At 37.6% G+C, this 20,707-nt stretch overlaps 1 protein-coding gene across 2 annotated transcripts in view; it reads right to left on the reverse strand.

The window, feature by feature from the left end:
• Myo1d (myosin ID) overlaps positions 1-20,707 on the reverse strand; it is a 338,468-nt gene that overhangs the window by 187,679 nt on the left and 130,082 nt on the right. For both annotated transcript variants that reach the window (XM_048365802.1, XM_048365804.1), the window contains exons 14-15: positions 19,729-19,861; positions 8,512-8,678 (exon numbers count right to left, since the gene is read on the reverse strand). In XM_048365802.1, the coding sequence (XP_048221759.1) occupies positions 8,512-8,678; positions 19,729-19,861 (300 nt within the window). The remainder of the gene's footprint in view (positions 1-8,511; positions 8,679-19,728; positions 19,862-20,707) is intronic.

A 20,707-nucleotide genomic window follows, 5' to 3' on the forward strand; every position in this document is an offset into this window, starting at 1 on the left:
TTATCTCAGTCGATGCCCAAAAACCCTTTGACAAAATACAACATCCATACTTATTAAAAGCTTTAGAGAGAACAGGAATAGATGGAACATTCCTCAAAACAATAAAAGCCATATAAAACAGACCAACTGCTAACATCATATTAAATGGAGAGAAACTTAAATCATTCCCCCTAAACTCAGGAACAAGACAAGGATGCCCACTTTCCCCAGTTCTTTTCTTTTCTTTTTTTTTTTTTTTTTTTTGGCCAGTCCTGGGGCGTGGACTCAGGGCCTGAGCACTGTCCCTGGCTTCTTTTTGCTCAAGGCTAGCACTCTGCCACTTGAGCCACAGTGCCACTTCTGGCCATTTTCTGTATATGTGGTGCTGGGGAATTGAACCCAGGGCCTCATGTATAAGAGGCAAGCACTCTTGCCACTAGGCCATATTCCCAGCCCTCCCCACTTCTTTTCAACATAGTGCTGGAATCCCTAGCCATAGCAATAAGGCAAGAGGAGGACATCAAAGGGATCCACATCGGCAAGGAAGAAATCAAGTTATCCCTATTTGCAGACGACATGATCTTATATCTGAAGGACCCAAAAAACTCAGTCCCCAAACTCCTACACCTAATAAACCATTTTGGCAAAGTAGCAGGATACAAAATCAATCCACAAAAGTCAGCAGCTTTTCTGTACACCAGCAATATGCAAACAGAAAAGGAAATTATGGAAACAATTCCATTTACAATAGCCAAAAAAAGAATAAAGTACCTAGGGATCAACTTAACCAAGGACATGACAGACCTATTTAATGAGAACTATAAAAATCTAATAAGGGAAATCAAAGAAGACACAAGGAGATGGAAAGACCTTCCATGCTCATGGGTAGGCAGAATCAATATAGTGAAAATGGCCATATTGCCCAAATTGTTATACAAATTCAATGCAATCCCTATCAAAATCCCAGTCATATTCTTCACTGAAATAGAGAAAGCAATCCATAAATTCATATGGAACAGCAAAAGACCTAGAATAGCCAAAGCAATTCTAGGCCAAAAAAGCAGTGCAGGAGGTATCACAATACCAGACTTCAAGCTCTACTACAGGGCCATCATAACAAAAACAGCCTGGTATTGGTATAAAAACAGACCGGAAGACCAATGGATTAGAATTGAAGATCCTGAAATAAAACTTCACTCTATCAGTCAGCTGATATTCGACAAAGGAGCTAAAGACATACAATGGAATAAACAGAGCCTCTTCAACTACTGGTGCTGGGAGAACTGGGCAGCCATATGCAGAAAACTCAAAGTCGACCCAAGCCTATCACCATGCACCAAGATCAACTCAAAATGGATCAAGGACCTCAATATCAGACCTGAATCCTTGAAACTACCGAAGGATAGAGTAGCAAAGACGCTAGAACTTATAGGCACAGGAAGGAACTTCCTGAATAGAGTCCCAGGGGCACAACAAATAGGGGAGAGACTCGACAAATGAGACTACTACAATTTAAAAAGTTTCTGCACAGCTAAGGACATAGCCACCAAAACAGAAAGACAGCCAACCATATGGGAAAGGATCTTTACCAGTACAGCAACAGACAAAGGCCTAATATCTGTCATCTACAGAGAACTCAAAAAACTAAGCCCCTCCAAGCCCAATAAACCAATTAGGAAATGGGCAAAGGAGCTAAAGAGAGACTTCACAAGAGAAGAGATAAAAATGGCAAAGAAACACATGAGGAAAGGTTCAACATCCCTGGTAGTAAAGGAAATGCAAATAAAAACAACCCTGAGATACCACCTCACTCCAGTTAGAATGGCCTATACTCTGAACTCAGGCAACAACAAATGCTGGAGGGGGTGAGAGGAAAGAGGAACGCTTCTTCATTGTTGGTGGGAGTGCAAATTAGTACAACCACTTTGGAGAACAGTATGGAGGTTCCTCAAAAAGCTCAATATAGACCTACCCTATGACCCAACCATACCACTCCTAGGCATCTATCCTAAACAGCAAGTCCCAAGATATAAAAAAGACATTTGTACTTCCATGTTTATCGCTGCACAATTCACAATAGCCAAAATATGGAATCAACCCAGATCCCCCTCCACAGATGAATGGATCCAAAAAATATGGTACCTTTACACAATGGAATACTACATAGCAATTAGGAATGGTGAAATATTGTTATTTGCAGGGAAATGGTCAGAACTTGAACAAATAATGTTGAGCAAGACAAGCCTAGAACACAGAAAACAAAGGGGCATGATCTCCCTGATATATGACTGTTAAGAAAGGGAGACGGAGAGACAGTAGAGACCAGGTCTGTGAAACCAAAAACTGCTTGTCAAATGATATTTCCCACAGGATTGGGGCAGCGACCCCACAGTATGTAACTAAAACCAAACAACTACTCAACATATAAAGGTCAAAAATTGACCTCTCAGTGGAATACAATAGCTCAAAAGCTATGTATGTATGTTCATATAAGACTACTGTCGACATATTGTCTAATATTGACATTACATTTAAAGCCCTAGGCGAATTTTCTTGGGCTTGGCAACGTGGCTACTGTATACGTTCTTGATAAATTGTATATTGTATATATGTCTACCTGACCTAGAGAAGGGAAAGAAAAACAGGGCGTAAGATGTCACAAGAAATGTACACACTGCCCTACTATGTAACTGTACCCTTTTTGCACAACACCTTGTCAAAAAAATTTGTGTTCAATTAATAAATAAATTAAAATTTAAAATATAATCTAGGGGCTGGGGATATAGCCTAGTGGCAAGAGTGCCTGCCTCGGATACACGAGGCCCTAGGTTCGATTCCCCAGCACCACATATACAGAAAACGGCCAGAAGCGGCGCTGTGGCTCAAGTGGCAGAGTGCTAGCCTTGAGCGGGAAGAAGCCAGGGACAGTGCTCAGGCCCTGAGTCCAAGGCCCAGGACTGGCCAAAATAAATAAATAAATAAATAAAATATAATCTAAAGGAAACCTGCCCACCATGTATCCTCCTCCCATTCTACATATTTTATAGTAATGGAGTATTTTTAGACAGGAGCATAAATAAAAGATGCTGCTGGATATTTGAAAAAGAAATATTCAGAAGAAGACATTACTACAGATGTTGAATTCATTCAAATAAAGGAAAATATTACAAGCAATTTTATGTTAATAAATTAGAGCTGTAAGATGAAATTAACAAAACACTAAGAAATAATAACATGAATATCTTTAAATTCAAAAAAAATAAAATGGGCCTGTGGTATTTTCATGCATATAATGTGTATATATATATATATTGGATTTTATTCACTCTACCGACCCTTTTCCTTATTCCCCGTCTCCCTTTTTGTTGGGGGGAAGGGGTCAGTAGTATGGTTTGAATTTAGGACCTAATACTAGGCAGGCACTCTACAATTTGAACCACAACCTAGCCTTTTTTGGGGATTTTTATTTATTTCAATTATATGTGTGTGTGTGCATATATGCATGTAAGTGAATGTATGCATGCATTTATTGTGTGTTAGGTGTGTTTCTCTCTCTTAAATTTTAACCCCCTTGTACAACCATTTGGTTTAGTTCTTTTTCGAACAGGGGTCTCTTGCTTTACTCAAGGGGCTAGTCTCAAGACAGCGATCATCCCACTTTATGTAGCTGGGATTGCAGATGTGCATCACCAGCCCAGCTTGTCGAGATAGAGCCTTGCTAACTTTTTTCCTGAGCTGTCCTGGAGCTAGGATTCGGATGGCAAGGAAGACAATTGACAACAGCATTAGAAGTCATGCTGAGTTCTGAATTAGTTTGTGAAGCTAGTTTGATGCATGCATAGTTCTTCAACTTGGTGTTTCTTAAGAAATGATCACTGGAGAAACTTAGTCACTATCTTGCTCTGCTCTCCTTCACTTTTATGTTTAAGATCTCGGATCCATTTGGAATTTAATATGGTATATGGTGTGAGGTATGAATCTAATTTTTGTTTTTGATAAAAAGCTATCCAAATACTCCCACATTATTAAAAAGTCTATTTCCCTGTCCATGTAATTAAATACGCCATCTTCACCATATATTAAAATTTCTTATGTAGTTCCATTTATTTTTGGACTTAGTATATATTTCTAGTCTGTTTCAGTGTTGTCTATCCATCTGTTCATTGGTACCAGATGGTTTTAATTATGGAGGGTATACATATATTTTAATTTCTCCATTCTTTTTTTTCTTTTTGCCAGTCTTCAGGCTTGAACTCAGGGCCTGAGCACTGTTCCTGGCTTTTTGCTCAAGGCTAGCACTTTACCACTTGAGCTACAGCGTCACGTCACTTCTGGCTTTGTGTATATATGTGGTGCTGAGGAATTGAACCCAGGGCTTCATGTATACGAGGCAGCACTCTACCACTAGGCCATATTCCCAGCCCTCTATTCTTTTTATAAATGTAATATTGGGGATTTGAACTGAGGGCCTCACAGTTACTAGGCTGGTCTTATTTTTTACTAGTTAGTTTTAGAATCAGGTCTTGCTTCCCACCTGGTCAATGCATGCCTGGGCTATGATCAGTGGATTTTAGTCTTCCCATTGTCAATGGGATGACAGACATATGCCACCCTGTCCAGCTTCCCTCTGTGGAAATGGACTGACATGGATCTCTGCATTGGCTGATCTCAAATCACAATCTTCCCGTTCTTAACCTTCTATGGAGTTGAGATTACAGATAGGAACCAGTGGTGTCCAGCTCTATTTATTTATTTAGTATTTTTATTTTTGTTCCAGTTTTGGGGATTGAGCTCAGGGCTTCTGTACTGTTCCTGAGAGTTTTTGCTCAAGGCCAGTGCTCTAACACTTGAGCTACAGCTCCACTTTTGGGTTTTTGGTGGTTAATTAGAGATAAGAGTCTCACAGACTTTCCTGCCAGAGCTGATTTTGAACTACAATCCTCAGGTCTCAGCCTTAGGCCTCATTTGTTTATTTTTATCTTTTAAATGTCTTTTTATCTATTCTGATATGCTTATTTTTCTATATCAACTTTAGAATCAAGTTTTATAGTAGGGTATTGCTATGTAGTCAACGCTGGCCTGGACACCAATAATCTTCTTGCCTTGCCACCTTAGGGCTGGGCATTACCTAACACTATACTCAGACCACTTATCACAAATATACAGGGCACTGAGCTGTCCTAAGAGCATGTGATATTTTCTCATTTGTTTCAAGCCTACTTTTGTACTTTTCAGGAATCTTTAAAAGTTTTCTTTATAGGGATTTCACATTCCTTGTTATGATAATGTATCTACATAGCATCTGAGCCAGTAAATTTACTTCATTCTTGATGTATCCCTCTCCTCTTAGCTTCCATGACCAGTACACTCTCCTCAGTTTCCTTTGGTCTCTGGACTTAACCTTCTCTGCCTCATTTTCTGTCAATGTTAGCGTTATCCTAAGTATTGCAGCAATCCCAGACCTCAGCACAGGGCTTCTAAGTGCAACATCCCCATACTGCTCCATCTATCCCATTGACTTTAAGTAATATATTTAAAATACAAAAATATAAGACATAAGTATGTAAATATTTTAAAATAAAGTATATAGAATATACTTTTTGACTCATGAATCTATTATTCCCTTAGCTTTACCCTCAGTTCTCAGCTTCTGATTCATATGTCTTACACAGGTCTTAAAGATATTTTGAACATCCCTTTCCTACCTCAACCCACTCAGTTATTTAATCTGGAGTCTTGGGAATATCTTTATCTCTTTTTCTATCATGACTTAGAAGTTCATCATCAAGTCCAGTTAGTTCCACATTCAAAATATCTCAAGTCCAGGAAGGGATATGGCTTAGTGGTAGCCAGCTTGCCTAGCATGTACAAATTCTAGCATGCAAAGGTTTGACTCTTTTGTACCACGTCAAGCAAAGAATGAGATAAAAATTAATCAATCCTCATCTTTACCTAACCTAAGCACTGTTCTAGTTTAATAGGGAGCTAAGTTGTTTTCCATTTCCTTTATAATTGATTCAGCATATATTAGCCACAGTAATTTCTTCGAAAACTTCTCTCCTCACGATCCTTCCATCGCCTTGGCTCACCAAGTTCTATACTGTAGTTACCTCTTTTTTGTTTTAGAGTCTTTACATATACTATTCCTACTGCCTGGAATGTATTTTACCTGGTTCCTAAAAAATGCTGGCTCCTTCTTCATCTTTTAGTCTTTTCATTTCTTCTTGTCATCTTTAGGATGTTATTACTATAATTACTTTCCACTTTCCTGTGTCATGGGTTTCTCCCTGTCCTGAATCATCCCCACCTGCATGCAAACCTTTCTATTTCCTGGTCTCAAGTTCTTTTCTAATGGCTTCTATTTTCCTCTGCTTTCATTAACAGTGAACATCCTGAGCTGTTACAGGTATCTGACTCCTCACTTCTCTTTCCAAACAGCCTACTCAAATCAGGTTCCCTAATCTATACTGACAAATGTTGTGGTTAAGTTTCTGCCTTTCTTCCTTGGTTGCACAGCAATATTTGATATAGTGATCTCATGGTTTTTGTTTTTTTCCTTCTCCTGAATTGCTATTGTCTCTGGGCTTCTGTGACACAATGCTTTTCTGGTTTTCTTTCTGCATTACTTCTCTCTTCACTGGCTCCTTTGTATTAGACCACAACTCTAAATACTGTCATGGACTCCCTTCTCTTTGCCATCGAGTACTGAGGTTTTATATGTAATCTGAATATTAATGACTCCAACATCTCTAATCTCAGATTGATTTTCCAGAACCTCAGGTATGTAAGCCAATAGTTTACTTCATATTTCTACCTTATGTGTTAGTAGGTATTTAGTTAACATGGTTAAGTGAACAATATTGATTCTATCTTTGCTCTTCCTCTTCAAATATCAAAAGTCCCTCCTCTTCAAACTTTTTACTTTCATTTTAGCAAAGGGTATCATGCTTACCCAGATGTACAAACCTAAATGTACTTATCATCCTCTATTTCTCTCTCCTCCTATCTCATCATAGCCCATCTATCCATGAGCAAGACTTATCAATTCTGTCGAGTACTGAGTCATCCTGAATGTGTCCACCACTCTTACAGCATTCCTAAATGTCTCCTTGCTTTCTGTGCACACCACAGCAAGAGTGTTTGCTTGAAAACATCCATAAGGTTGTGTTACTCCATGCTTAAAACCCAATGCCCAAATAAATGGATCATTCCACATAAGATTTCACGTGATCTGGCTTATTTCTCTGTTCTCATCTCATACAATGTCTTATACTCAGCATCCTTTATCCATACTACCTTTGGTAATTAAAGTACCACACCCATCATGGCAGTAGCATCTTTTTGTTGACTGTTTCCTCTGTCCAACCTTCTCTCTTCCCTTGTCTATGTATGCTGGCTACTCACTGAATCTTATCTCCTTAGATATGCTCTTGACCTAAAGATTTTACTGTATTGTTTTCTGGTGTATGTCTTATAAATTTATTAACTTTTTTGATAAAACCTACAGAAATAGAATGTAGGAAATGTTCAATACATATTTTTAAATAAACAGACTGAATTTAAAACATTTTCCTGAACTGAGTGTCAGTGGTTCATGGCAATAATCCTAGCTAGTTAGAAGGCTGAGATCTGAGGACTGAGGTCAAGGCCAGCCAGGGCAGACAAATCCAAGATAGTTTATCTCTAATTAATCAGTAAAAAGCCATATTGGACATAAGCAAAAAAAGATGAGAGCTCAGTACCTTGAGTTCAAGCCCTAGTACTGGCACACATACAAAAACAAAACAAAACAATGAAACAAAAACATACCCTCTCTCTCCTAATTTCCACATGCTGACTATCACTGTCATTACCAACTATATATTAACCACAATATAGATATTTTATATTTATTAACTAACTTTTACATACCAGGTCCCATTCCAAGAGCGTTGTGTTTATAACCTCAATCTTTTTTGCTACCTTTTGAGGTAGTTCCTACTATTATCCTCACTTCACATACAAGGAAACTGAGGCATATAAAGATTGTGATTTTTGATCTTGTGATCATATATCTAGAAAGTGGTCAAGCCACGTTTCAAACTAGGTAGATTATTTCAGAGCCTCCATGCTTAACTTCTTAATCTTCTATTATTTGATAATTACTAACATCAGCAATGATAAATAGCATTAACTAACCCCAGTTCCATGAGGTGTTTTTATAATTTCACATTTTACAGAGATGCAGAAACAATATCAAAGAAACTTCTGGCCTAAAATTGTGTGGCATGTAAACAGAATAGCAGAGATTCCAACACAGATGCGAACCCACAGTCATGTTCTATTATACTATGATGCCCACATTTGCCCCTAAATGACTGAAGTTTTTTCCTTAGTTGGTAAAATTCAAACTCTGGGGCTCTTGGTTTTGGAAAAATGTTAAATATTTGCAATTTTCTGGACTTTGGTTCACATGGAGTCTAGGAGGACTCCATGACTCAACACGGATTTCTGTGGGTTGCTGTTAGACTTCTCTGCTGGGCTTATCCTCACCTGTGAAGGAACTTCTCATAGGTCTGACGAAAGGCAAATCCTGCTCGTCGCACTCTCACATTTTCCAGTAGTCCAAGATATTCTACTTGATGACGGCAGCGTTCATCGTCAAATATCTGTGGGGATTTCTTGTCATTGGGTTTGATGCAACGTACATAGTATGGTTCCTGAAGACATAAATAGGTAATAATAAGTTTCACTGCAGATCATTCTGAGACTAGGGATGCTAACATATAATTAGTGTTAATTGTGTCCAAGTAAACTCAGTGCCTCTGATTTCTCAGGCATATACTTGTGAATAAAGTAGATGTTTTTCCTTTCTCCTATAATTCAAAGTTAGAAGTTTTCAAATATTCACATAAGTTTTAATTTTTTACATTTTAGGATTGATCAAAAATAGTAGAAAGGGACAAAACTAAGGAGTAAACAATGAACAGAATAACTCAATAGAAAAAGGCAGCAGCTTTGGCAATGTCTGAATGCAATGCAGAATGCTAAACAGTAAGGTCAGCTCTTAAGTGTCAGCTATTATTATTATTATTATTAGTTATTGTTATTGAATAAAGTCACTCGCAGGCATCAGTGATTGTATGAAGGAGCCGGCTAGAAATCCTTTCCTCCATGCCAATTAAATTTTGTACCAGGCATTGCATTGTAACTCCTGTTAATTATAAAATTTTGCTTGGCATAGACTTGGCCACACTGAAGATAATGAATAAATTATCACTCAAATCTATGAGGTCAAATATATCCTAATTATAAGTGCACAGAGTATTTTTTCTCTTCTCTGAATCCATTTTTTTTTTAACCAGATTCACAGATGCACTTTAATTAAGATACAGATTTCTCTTTATTTAAATTAGGCAGTTTTGAGCTCTGTGAAGGACTTGAGGTGGCAAGAAGTAGCAAATTATTTAAGACATTTTAAAAAATGTGATTTAATTTGCATTTTGAATAGAACAGTTTTCAATATCTAAAAAGGAAGCTGCAATTGTGTATCATGTTCCCTATGTGATTAAAAAAATGTCATTTCTTCCTTTTTGTAAGCCCTGCTGTATTAGCTTCCTAGTGCTATAGCAGAATTTGACAAAGTTTGTGGCTTAAAACAACACAATGTCATTATCTTCTACCTCTGGAGGTCAGAAGTATAAAATGGCAGTCAATGGGATAGCATCAAGGCATCCGTACAGTTGTTACATGCAAGAGGATCCAAAGAGACAACCTGTTCTCTTATTTTTTCCAGTGAAGAAGGTTAATCTTGACTGTCTAACAATTGTACTGAGAACTGCCTAGAAAATTAGTAACTTCTGGGTATGTATGTCTGTGAGGAAGTTGCCAAGGAGGATTAACTAAGGGAAAGACCTGCTTTCAGTTTAGGCTGCACAGTCCCATAGGTTGAGGGTGTGTGGACAGAATAAAAGGGGACTAAGGAGCGAACCCTTGAGTGCAAGCATTCTCTTTCCCATATTTTGTCATCGTGATAAAAGTCTGACTACAGAGAAAATTGGTGCTAGATCACTGCTGTGATGAAATCTGATCATGTGGTTCATAAACTTATGAAATGGTTATGCAAGAAAAATCTGGAAACGTTTTGAGAAATGGGCTGGAAAAGCCAAGGATGCTGGAAGCAAAGGTTCATGCGTAATTCTCTTGAGAGCTTAGAAGACTGGAACATGAGTAGTAGAGACTATGCTCAAGAGGTTTCAGATAGAAATAGGAATGTTGGAAATTGAAATAGAGGCTGTCTTACATGAGGGCAAAGAACTTGATTACATTTTTGTACATGCCCAGAGACTTTAAGGGAAACTGAGTTTAAAGCTAATGGATTAGTTAATCTGGAAGAGGAAATTTCAAGGTGGTCCAGGATTCAGCTTGTGCAATGTTTATTGCCTTAGGTTTACAGTGAAAATTAGGTGCAAGAGGCTGTGTAGAAAAAATTGAAAAACTCAGTTTGGTTAGAAAAGCCTATATAAAATCAAGGGCTAAGAACCACATGTTTCTGAAGAGATTAGTACCATTAAAAAGAAGTTAAGCTGGGTGCAGTTGGCTCACGCCTATAATCCTAGACACTGAGGAGGCTGAGATCTGAGGATTGCACTTTAAAGCTAGGCTGGGAAGATGAGACTTTTATCTCCAATTAACCACCAAAAAGCTGGAAGCAGGGCTGTGACTGAAGTGTTAGAGCATTAGACTTGAGTACAGAAAGCCCAAGGATAGTGCCCAAGCCCTGAGTTCAAGCCCTATGAATAGTATGTACACTTGTGTAAACACACACACACTAAGAAGTCAAGATGGCTTGATTACAGGCTTACACCTGTAATCTTATTCAGGAGGTTGAGACCTAGAGGATGATGGTTTGAACCCAGACCATGCAGAAAAGTCTGTGAGACTACTGTATCTCAAAAATAACCAGCAAAAATAACCTGGACACGTCTCAAACCATGAGCAAGAAAACAGAGCAAGCAAGGCTCCCGAGTTCAAACCCAGGTACTACTAGCAAAAGCCACATTGTGTGTGTGTGTGTGTGTGTGTGTGTGTGTGTGTGTGTGTGTGTGTGTGTTGGTCTGTCTGTCTGTCTGCCTTGGGGCTTGAACTCAGAGCCTGGCATTCTACCACCTGAGCCCCACCTCTAGCCTGCTTTTTGCTGGTTAAGGAGAGATGGAATCTCATGGACTTTCTGTCCAGGCAGCTTTGAACCAGAATCCTCCAGGTCTCAGCCTCCTGAATAACTAGGATTACAAGTATGAGCCACTAGTGCCCTACTAGACTGGAACTTTTTTTTTTTTTCAAATTTTTATTATCAAACTGATGTACAGAGAGGTTACAGTTTCATATGTTAGGCATTGGATACATTTCTTGTACTGTTTGTTACCTTGTCCCTCATGCCCCCCTCCCTCCCCCCCTTTCCCTCCCCCCCCCAGGTGTTCAGTTCACTTACACCAAACAGTTTTGCAAGTATTGCTTTTGTAGTTGTTTCTCTTTTTTTTACCCTGTGTCTCTCACATTTGGTATTCCCTTTGAATTTCCTACTTCCAATACCAGTAAACACGGTTTAGACTGGAACTTTTGAAAACAATGGAATTATTAAAGACTATGGGGGCTCTGGGAGATAAGACTGATTGAATGCATTTTGCATTATGAGATGGGTAGGAGCCTTTTAGAGTCTAGAGGTGAAATGCTATGGTTTAAGATGTTATCGCTGTCAAGTAGACCAAGAATGGACTTGGAATAACTAATTCTTGATTTTCAATTTAAATAGATTGAGAAATGCCTAGATTAGTAAAGCACACCTTTGTGTATATCTGTGAAGGCATTTCCAGAGAGTGTTAATTAAGAGGAAAGACATTCTCTGGATGTGGGTGATACCATCACTTAGGCTGGGGACCAGATGGAGTAAAAAGAAAACAGAGAAAGCTCCCATTAGTGCACATTTACCCACTGTGCTTCCTAGCCACTGCGATGTGACCTGCTCTACTGCAGGTCACATGAAGCCTACCATAAAGGACTGTAAGTTTAGAAACCACATCTTTTGTCCTTCTAAGATTTTCTGTCAGATCCTGGCATAATCCTGATTAACACATCTAGCTTTGCAAAAGCCCATAATTTGAGAAAGCTCCTCTGCCATCTTAAAAAATCAGCAATGGCCAGTAAGTCTCATGATAACTTCACTCAAGTTCTGATTTTTTCTAAGTTACTTATGGAGACTTGTCTATAAGAGGTAAAAGGAAGGCTTTTTTGCTTTTTCCATGTGAAGAAGCCCAGGACTGAAGCCTACATGAATAAAGATGGCCAATTATCCAATCATACCATTTAATGAGATTGACTTAGCTGACTAGTACTACTTTGTGAACCTAGCAGAATTGCCCAATCAACTGACTAACTCATGGGGAATAAAAAGCTGTGTCGGAAGCATTATATTCCAGAGAAATTTGTTATGCATTCATAGCTGATAACTCTCCTTTTCTGAAACATCAATCCTTTGCTTAGATTTTAATTTTGATATATTTAATGAAGAGGTCAATATTACTATAATGCACAGACATAAAAAATCCTACAATAAATATTAGTATGGGTGATCAAATTTTCCCTAATTCTGTGATAATATACAAGGAGAACATTTTATATGTGGCTCACTTTAAAAAAGGAGCATATAATAAATTTATTTATTTATAATACACTTAAACTTAAAAGAATGTGGGGTGAGGATCTTGTGTAAATTTTATGGAATACTTTTTTATTCTTGGTGGATACACTAAGAAAAGGGGTACAAGCAGAGCACAATAAAATTGAAATGCTTCTAGGTCTATTTGCGTGATATGGTGTTGATGTAACTGCGAATAACTGCACACAATAAGGATACCTGGGTTTTACTTGTCCTTGCTATTCATTAGCTATGATAAAGTCTTGTTGGACCTATGAGCTAACTAGTGAAATGATAATTAGGGCTTCCACCTTGAGTAATAACAGACTAAATAATTTAAACCAAGACCCATGCTGGGTATAGCTAGAATAGGTAGGCAAAATACATAAAACATTGGGGAGCTTACAAGACAATAGAGAATTTCTAGGCCAGAGTCCAAGAGGGAAAAGACAACCATGGAGAAGAGCCCAGGTGCGAAATTACCTTTTTCCTTTGGGAATTTGCCAACTCCAGAAGAGATGAATGGTTATCTAAGTGGTGGTGGTTTGGACAGTTCCATGAGGATGAGGTCAGAGATTAGGGACTGTGCTTGAAGAGAAGGCAACAGACAAAACCTTTTCACATGGCACTGGGATCCTGCCACTGGGACTAAGAATAAATCCGAGCTAGGCAGTACTTTATAGGGCTTATAGTTTAACTCTGAATCACCTTAGACTGTACAACTAGAATAGTCTAGCATACACATGTATGCTTTTCTGGAAAACTGCATAAATTTGGACCTTTAATTCTTTCTTTTTTTTTTTTTTGTTGGTAGTGGGGCTTGAACTCAGGGCCTGGGTACTGTCCCTGTGCTCTTTTGCTCAAGACTAGTGCTCTACCACTCTTAATTATTTCTATAAGGAGTTTTGAAAATATAAAAATTGGAACAACAACAACAACAAAAAACCAAAGCCAAGACATATAAGAAGCCAGAACAACAGGGTACAGACATTGGTGCTATCAGATAGAGAGATGAAAATAACAAGTTCTGAGGAGGATGAGATAGAAGGAGCAGAGAAAATATTTGAAGAGAGGTTAGCCAAGAACTTGCTAAAATGGATGAAAAAAATCAAGCTATATATTGAAGTCTGACAAACTCAAAGTAGATTAAAAAAACTTTATAAAAGAAAAACTGCCAGAGATTTTAAAAATAACAATAGCAATAACAGATTACCTCAAGGAGTAACAAACAGGAATCCAGAAATGTTCATAGACAGACTAATCTACAATTTCATACCTAGCAAAGACATTCTTCAAGAATAATATATAAATAAATATTTTGGAGTCAATTAAAATGGGGAATCTGAAACAAAAATGGGGATTTCAAATGTAAAAGGATATAGGCAGGAAAAAGCAGAAGAAAATGGTCTCAAACACAAGATATACAATACCATAAGATGAAAAAAGAAATAGTAGGTTAGTGAAAAAAAATCGAAATAGATGCTAGTTAATAATAACTAATGTGTGTGTATGTAATTAAAATACATGACCAACTAACATGACATATAAATTAGAAGGCAGGAAGAAGTAAAAAAACCCCAAATAATATGAGATTATTATATTCAAGAATAGTAGTATAAAACATGAAGTAACTATCAAGACAACATTAAGACACAGTATTCTAAAGCAATAATGATGACATTTGGAAAACTAATGCTGGGGATATGATAGGGTACAAAGTTAGGTCAAAGTATACATCCTTGCTGGAGATGTGGCTCAAGTGGTATGGTGCCTATCTCAGAAGTACATGGTCTTGAGTTCAAATTTCAATACTGTCAAGAGAAAAACAAAGCCACATATGTGGTTTGAGATGTCGGTCAGTGGTAGAGCACCTGCCTAGCATTTGTAAAACCCTGAGTTTGATTCCTTAGCAACACACACACACACACACACACACACACACACACACACACACACACACACACACACACACACACACTACAAACTCTAAACAAAACAGTCCGACTAAAAAAACAACATTTAGTACCAGTCTCCTCAGAAGGATATGAATATAGCTTATCAGCAAGCATGTCACAGTACTTTCAGGAATCCACATAGAAAGCAGGTCAGGTGCAAAGGGATGAGATTTCCATAGGGTGGCTGTGGAAGGTACCCTTGCTTTAAAAAACCTCATGGTCCATAGGAACCAAGAACTCTTAAAAGTAAGAGCTTCCAGGGTACCCATAAAGGGAGTAACAATACAAGAGTCACTGAGCTTAGGAAAGCCTCAAGTATGCCATCTCCTTGGACATTTACATTCTCTCAGTATAGATGCAAAGTTACATTAGGGGTAATATTTGCCATAAGCAATGTTGGTTTGTGATACACATCTTACTAGGTTATCAGGTGAACAGAGGTAAAAATTTAACAGAGGTTAATTTGTCAAGCAGCAGTAATAGAGTTTTGATGAACTTTTGTTTATAGTAACAAAAACAACAAGATGAAAGAAAGAGATGTAAAGAAGGGTCAACTATAAAGCATAAAGGAAATGATTTCAATGTCTCACACAGTAGTTACGAAAAGGTAAACAGACTCAAAGATTGATTCAAAAGATACAGACTGTCAGAAGGGATTTAAAAAAAAACACAAATCTCCAAACTAGCTCTATGCTATTTATGAGAGACATATTTGGGACATGAGATTATACAGAAATTGGAAGTAAAAGCAAGAAAATACAACTGGTGTCATTGTGTCATGCAGAGCAGACTTAAAGGAAAAAATGCAAGATGGAAATAGATGTTTCATACTGACAAGTAACTCAATCATCAGGAAGACAGAACAGTGTTAAGGAATCCAATGAATTTTCCAAATTTCTAAAGCAAAGAGGAGACAAATTTAGAATCAAGGTGTATTTTATCACAGCCTTTAACATTAACAAAACAAAGAAATTAGTAAGGAAATAGAACAAGATTACCTTGCATAGAATACAAATGAAAGTTATTTTCAAATTCAAACTAAACATTTACATAAAAAAAAAATCAATGAATTTCTAAGGATTGGAACCACACAGAGGACATCCTCTGGTGAGATAAGAGAAGCTAGGGATCAAGAGCAAATAGATAACTAAAAAACTCAACGCTTGAAAATTAAGAAATGTATTTCTGAATGTTCTTAGGTTAAAAATTGTAAGAAGTATTAGAAAATATTTTAAAAGTGAATTATCTATAAAATTGTGTGGGCAAAGTATGCTAGAAGTCATCTGAGTGGAACTGTACAGCACTGAGTATGTGTAGTGTTAAGACCACATGAAACACTAATGATCAACCAAGAAGCAGGGGATGCCCTTTCATTCTGTTTAAGTATATGTAAGTCTTTGGATAAAGAATCGAGTGGAAACATTTTCTCTATATTTAATCTGCTTTCCATCTCAATGTATAAATGCCGCCTCCTCTCCCATTTATAAATATCGAGACTGACTCAGCCTAAGAAATCACAAATTTGACAAAATTGGTGTTTTTAAAGGTTAAATTGCAAAAGTTGATGCTCATCTTATTCTCTCGAACCTCTCTTAACCTCTACTTCATATGAAAAACGTTTGTGAAAGTACACCAATTGGTACATACATTAAACAGAAACAGTATATTTATGGATACATCTGTTTAACCTGCTTCATACACAGTCAAACAGACCCAAGACAAGTTCATTTGGATTTGTGTTTTTACTGAACTTTACACTGCTATTCAAGAGGTAAGAAAAGTTAATAGAACCTTGCCTGCATATTCAAAAGATTATCTAGCTGGTGCTGGGAATATGGTCTAGTGGCAAGAGTGCTTGGCTCGTATACATGAAGCCCTGGGTTTAATTCCCCAGCACCACATATACAGAAAACGTCCAGAAGTGGCGCTGTGGCTCAAGTGGCAGAGTGCTAGCCTTGAGCAAAAAAAGAAGCCAGGGACAGTGCTCAAGCCCTGAGTCCAAGCCCCAGGACTGGCAAAAAAAAAAAAAAAAAAAGATTATCTAGCTGAGGAAACTAGACACTGCACTTAAAAGGGCTGGAATGTGGCTTAGCAGTAGAGTGCTTGCCTAGTATGCATGAAGCCCTGGGTTCGATTCCTCAGCACCATATATATAGAAAAAGCTGGAAGTGGTGCTGTGGCTCAAGTGGTAGAGTGCTCGCCTTGAGCAAAAAGAAGCCAGAAACAGTGCTCAGGCCCTGAGATCAAATCCCATGACTGGCCCCCCCAAAAAGTAAGAGATTGAGAGTTTTACTTTTGGTAATGGAGGACTAGATAACTCTTAACTTTTTGATGAAAACACTAAAGAAAAGATGCTAAACAAAATATGGGGCAGGGGGTAGCCTAGCTACTCAAGAGGCTTGAGATCTGAGGATTGCATTTCAAAGCTAGCCCAGGCAGAAAAGTCCATGAGAGTCTTAGCTCAAATAAATTACCAAAAAAACTAGAAGTAGGGCTGGGGATATGGCCTAGTGGCAAGAGTGCTTGCCTCGTATACATGAGGCTCTGGGTTCAATTCCCCAGCACCACATATACAGAAAACGGCCAGAAGTGGCGCTGTGGCTCAAGTGGCAGAGTGCTAGCTTTGAGCAAAAAGAAGCCAGGGACAGTGCTCAGGCCCTGAGTCCAAGCCCCAGGACTGGCCAAAAAAAAACAAAAACAAAAACAAAAAAACTAGAAGTAGAGCAGGGGTTCAAATGATAGAGTGCTAGCCTTGAGCAAAAAAGCTCTGGTACAGGTCTGGGAATATGGCTTAGTGGTATAGTGCTAACCTTGTATACATGAAGGCCTGGGTTTGATTCCTCAGCACCACACATATATATAGAAAAAGCCAGAAGTGGCACTGTGGCTCAAGTGGTAGAGTGCTAGCCTTGAGCAAAAAGAAGCCAGGGACAGTGCTCAGGACCTGAGTTCAAGCCCCAGGACAGACAAAAAAAAAAAAAAAAAAAAAGCTCAGGGACAGCGCTCCCTGAGATCAAGCTTTAGGATTGGCACACACACACAAAAAGGGTGAGAGAGCTCTTATACGTACCACAGACCTAACCTAGCCTAATTATGATAAATATCAATGGTTGAGATTTAGTTCTACCAAGTTATTTCATAGTTTTATAAATCTAGTATTTCTTCTTCTTTCTTTCTCATCTCTTACTTCTAGCCTCACCTTTCTGCCTTCTATTGGACTAATAAATTATCTATGTTCTTTGGCTTGTTTCTACTCCTCTTTCCCTATAAGAATGCTACAAAGAATGCTAACCTAGTTGCCAATCTTATATCTCATATCTTCTTTCTTTAAAACAAAATTCTTATTTCTAGCAGGGTGCACTGCTGATCAGAATAAAAATGTGCTTCCTTGCTTCCTTGACAACTGTGTGTAGCAGAGGATGTAGTTGAGACATGGTGTGAGATTTCCTGTGGGTTTCTTTAAAAGGGAGGAAATTGCAGCTGCCATCTTGGACAGGAGGATAGATGCCAACCACTAGCACAGTAAAGTAGAATGTGGGGAAGGAGCCTGGGTCTCAAATAACCTCCAAACTGCTACTGCAATCATGGAATACCATTTCTGTACTCACTGGAGAAAGAAATACAGGTCTTTTATAAGACATTAATTTGGGGATATCTTTTACTGGAAGCTGAATCTAATTCCTGATACAGAAATTATATAAGGTTCTTCAGTGAGATTTTAAAGGAACATTTGACAGTTTTAGAAAATAAAACAATGATTGTTTTGCTAGATAATTGGAAGATGATATGCAGAGAGAAATGGAGATAGAAGAGTAAGGAATCTTAATGGCATTCTAAAGTTCAGTGCCAGTGTCCTTACCCATGCCCTTATGGAAATTTCATTATACAAGCCAGAAAATTGTGTTTATTTGCAGTCATTTGAGGCCAAAGAAGGCTGATGAAAAGAAATAGAAAGCTACTGAACAGATGTGCTCTGTGACATTTGCCTAATTTAGCCACAGTGCAGTAGCTTAGACACAATATAGACTAAAGTTTAAATTCTTAGAGAGGAAACTGATTTTTTAAAAGACAAAATAATAAAGAAAAAGATACATAGGAAAAGAATCATAAGAAAAAAATAAAAATGAAGGAGCTAAAAATGATGAGCCCCAGAATACTGCCTAATTTATCAAACCTGTCAACAGCAGTAGTTAGAAGTAGAAATCTGGTCTTTAAGGAAAACAAAACAAAAACAAATCAGACTCAAGTTATCAAATCGCATTAGAATCAGAATGACAAAAAGCAAAAATAACTGACAGTAACAAATCTAAATAGTCTAACATTTAGGACAATACTTAAAAACTTTGCAGTAAAATTCTTTTTGGCCACTCAATATTCAAATGCAATGAATGGATGGTGCATTACTATGATTTAATTAAAAATTTTTCAGTGTCTTTTCTTAGGACAAAACTGGAATTCATTTTGCCAGGAGTGGTGTATTTTACCTTTATTTTAAGCCACACTAAAGGTAGAGGTATGGCCCAAGAAGTACAGTACTAATGTAGCATGAAAAAGGCCCTGAGTTCAATCCCCAGTACCACCAAAAAAAGAAAAAAAAGGGAGGGGGGAATGAAGGAGGAGGTAACAAGTAGAACAAGAAATGTACTCACTGACTTTCATATAAATCTGTAACCTTTCTGTATCACACTTTGACAATAAAGAAAAAAAAAGAAAAAAAGGGAAGGGGGGTTGTAAACCACACTTAAGTTTTTCCCTTTGATTACAACAACAGACTTAAAAGCTCAGATTTAAGAAAGGCATTCTTCTAAGATAAAAACAATTATTTCAGCTGAGGCCATGATAGAGCATAGCATGATAGAGCATAGCATAACTAGCAAACATGAGGTTTTGGGTTGAAATCCCAGTACTGCCAAAAGTAAAAATAAAACAAACGAACACACAACAATGATCTCATCCAGGCAAGTAACAAAGCAGGGATAAAAGTTCTGTAACATTAACCATAAATATATGTTGTTTAATTTGGTTAAAGGGAAATACTTACAAGGCAAGTTATTAACATATTTTCTATAACATATACCAAGAGCAAGTCTATGAGTTGAAATGGATACTTAGATAAATTACCTTTGATGCAAGGTTGTCTACTAAAGCAATCATAGAATTCTTAAACAAGGTGGCAGCAGTAAGAGGTCTCTTGGTCACCTCTGTAATACTCAGTTTGCCTTCAGGCCACATATTCTTCAGCACAGGATTTGAACTGTAAAGCACAGGAAGAGCAATTAATTAATCATTCAGATTAGGAGAATAAAACAGCTATGCATTCCTTCAAATCTGAACCTGACCTACAGGTTGAACTCACAAGGCCTAATTGGAAAAATAATCCTATCCAGAGAATTATGTTAATACAATGAACAATACTAAACCATAAACATTTCAAAACAACGATAGTACATTTCAAAAATGTTTAAATTTCTTTAAAGTTATGTCTAGTATTATCTAGAGCCCTGGTTGAGAAGGCTTTTACAATATATTCATAAAACAAGCTGACTTTTGTGTTGGCTAAAAAATGAGGACAAACCATTAGTAGGAAAACAATTCTCATAGATTCAAGGGAGAACTCAGTGTAATTCCTTACACAGGCTAAGTCAAAGGTCAGCAAAATAAAACACTAGAAAGAGGGTACTCAAAAGCGGTGGAGTGGGGTCAAGGGGAAAAGGGTGGAAAATGAAGAGAAGAGGGGAAGAATGCAGTCAAGAATCCAATGTATATACTGCAAAATTAAGAAAAGTGAGGGAAGGAGTAGGTAAGGGAGAGATAGGTGATAACGTTGAAGATCAAGATCTACTGTACTTATAAACTGCTCTACTAAATGACAACTCCTCTGTACAATTACTTAAAGATAATACATAAAAGAAAAGACTGTTTAGACTAGCATAAGATTCGGAGCCACTTCAATGCCTTAATAATTAGAAGATAAGGGAAATTTGACAAACTCATTTAATGGAGTATTACAGCCACTGCAATGTTTCTTATAAATTTTGTGCCACAACATGGAGAAGGTGCTTATAACAAATAAAATGTTTCACTTAGTATGATTTTTTTT

Source organism: Perognathus longimembris, chromosome 17, assembly GCF_023159225.1.
Source record: "Perognathus longimembris pacificus isolate PPM17 chromosome 17, ASM2315922v1, whole genome shotgun sequence".
In the NCBI taxonomy this organism is placed as follows: Eukaryota; Metazoa; Chordata; class Mammalia; order Rodentia; family Heteromyidae; genus Perognathus; species Perognathus longimembris.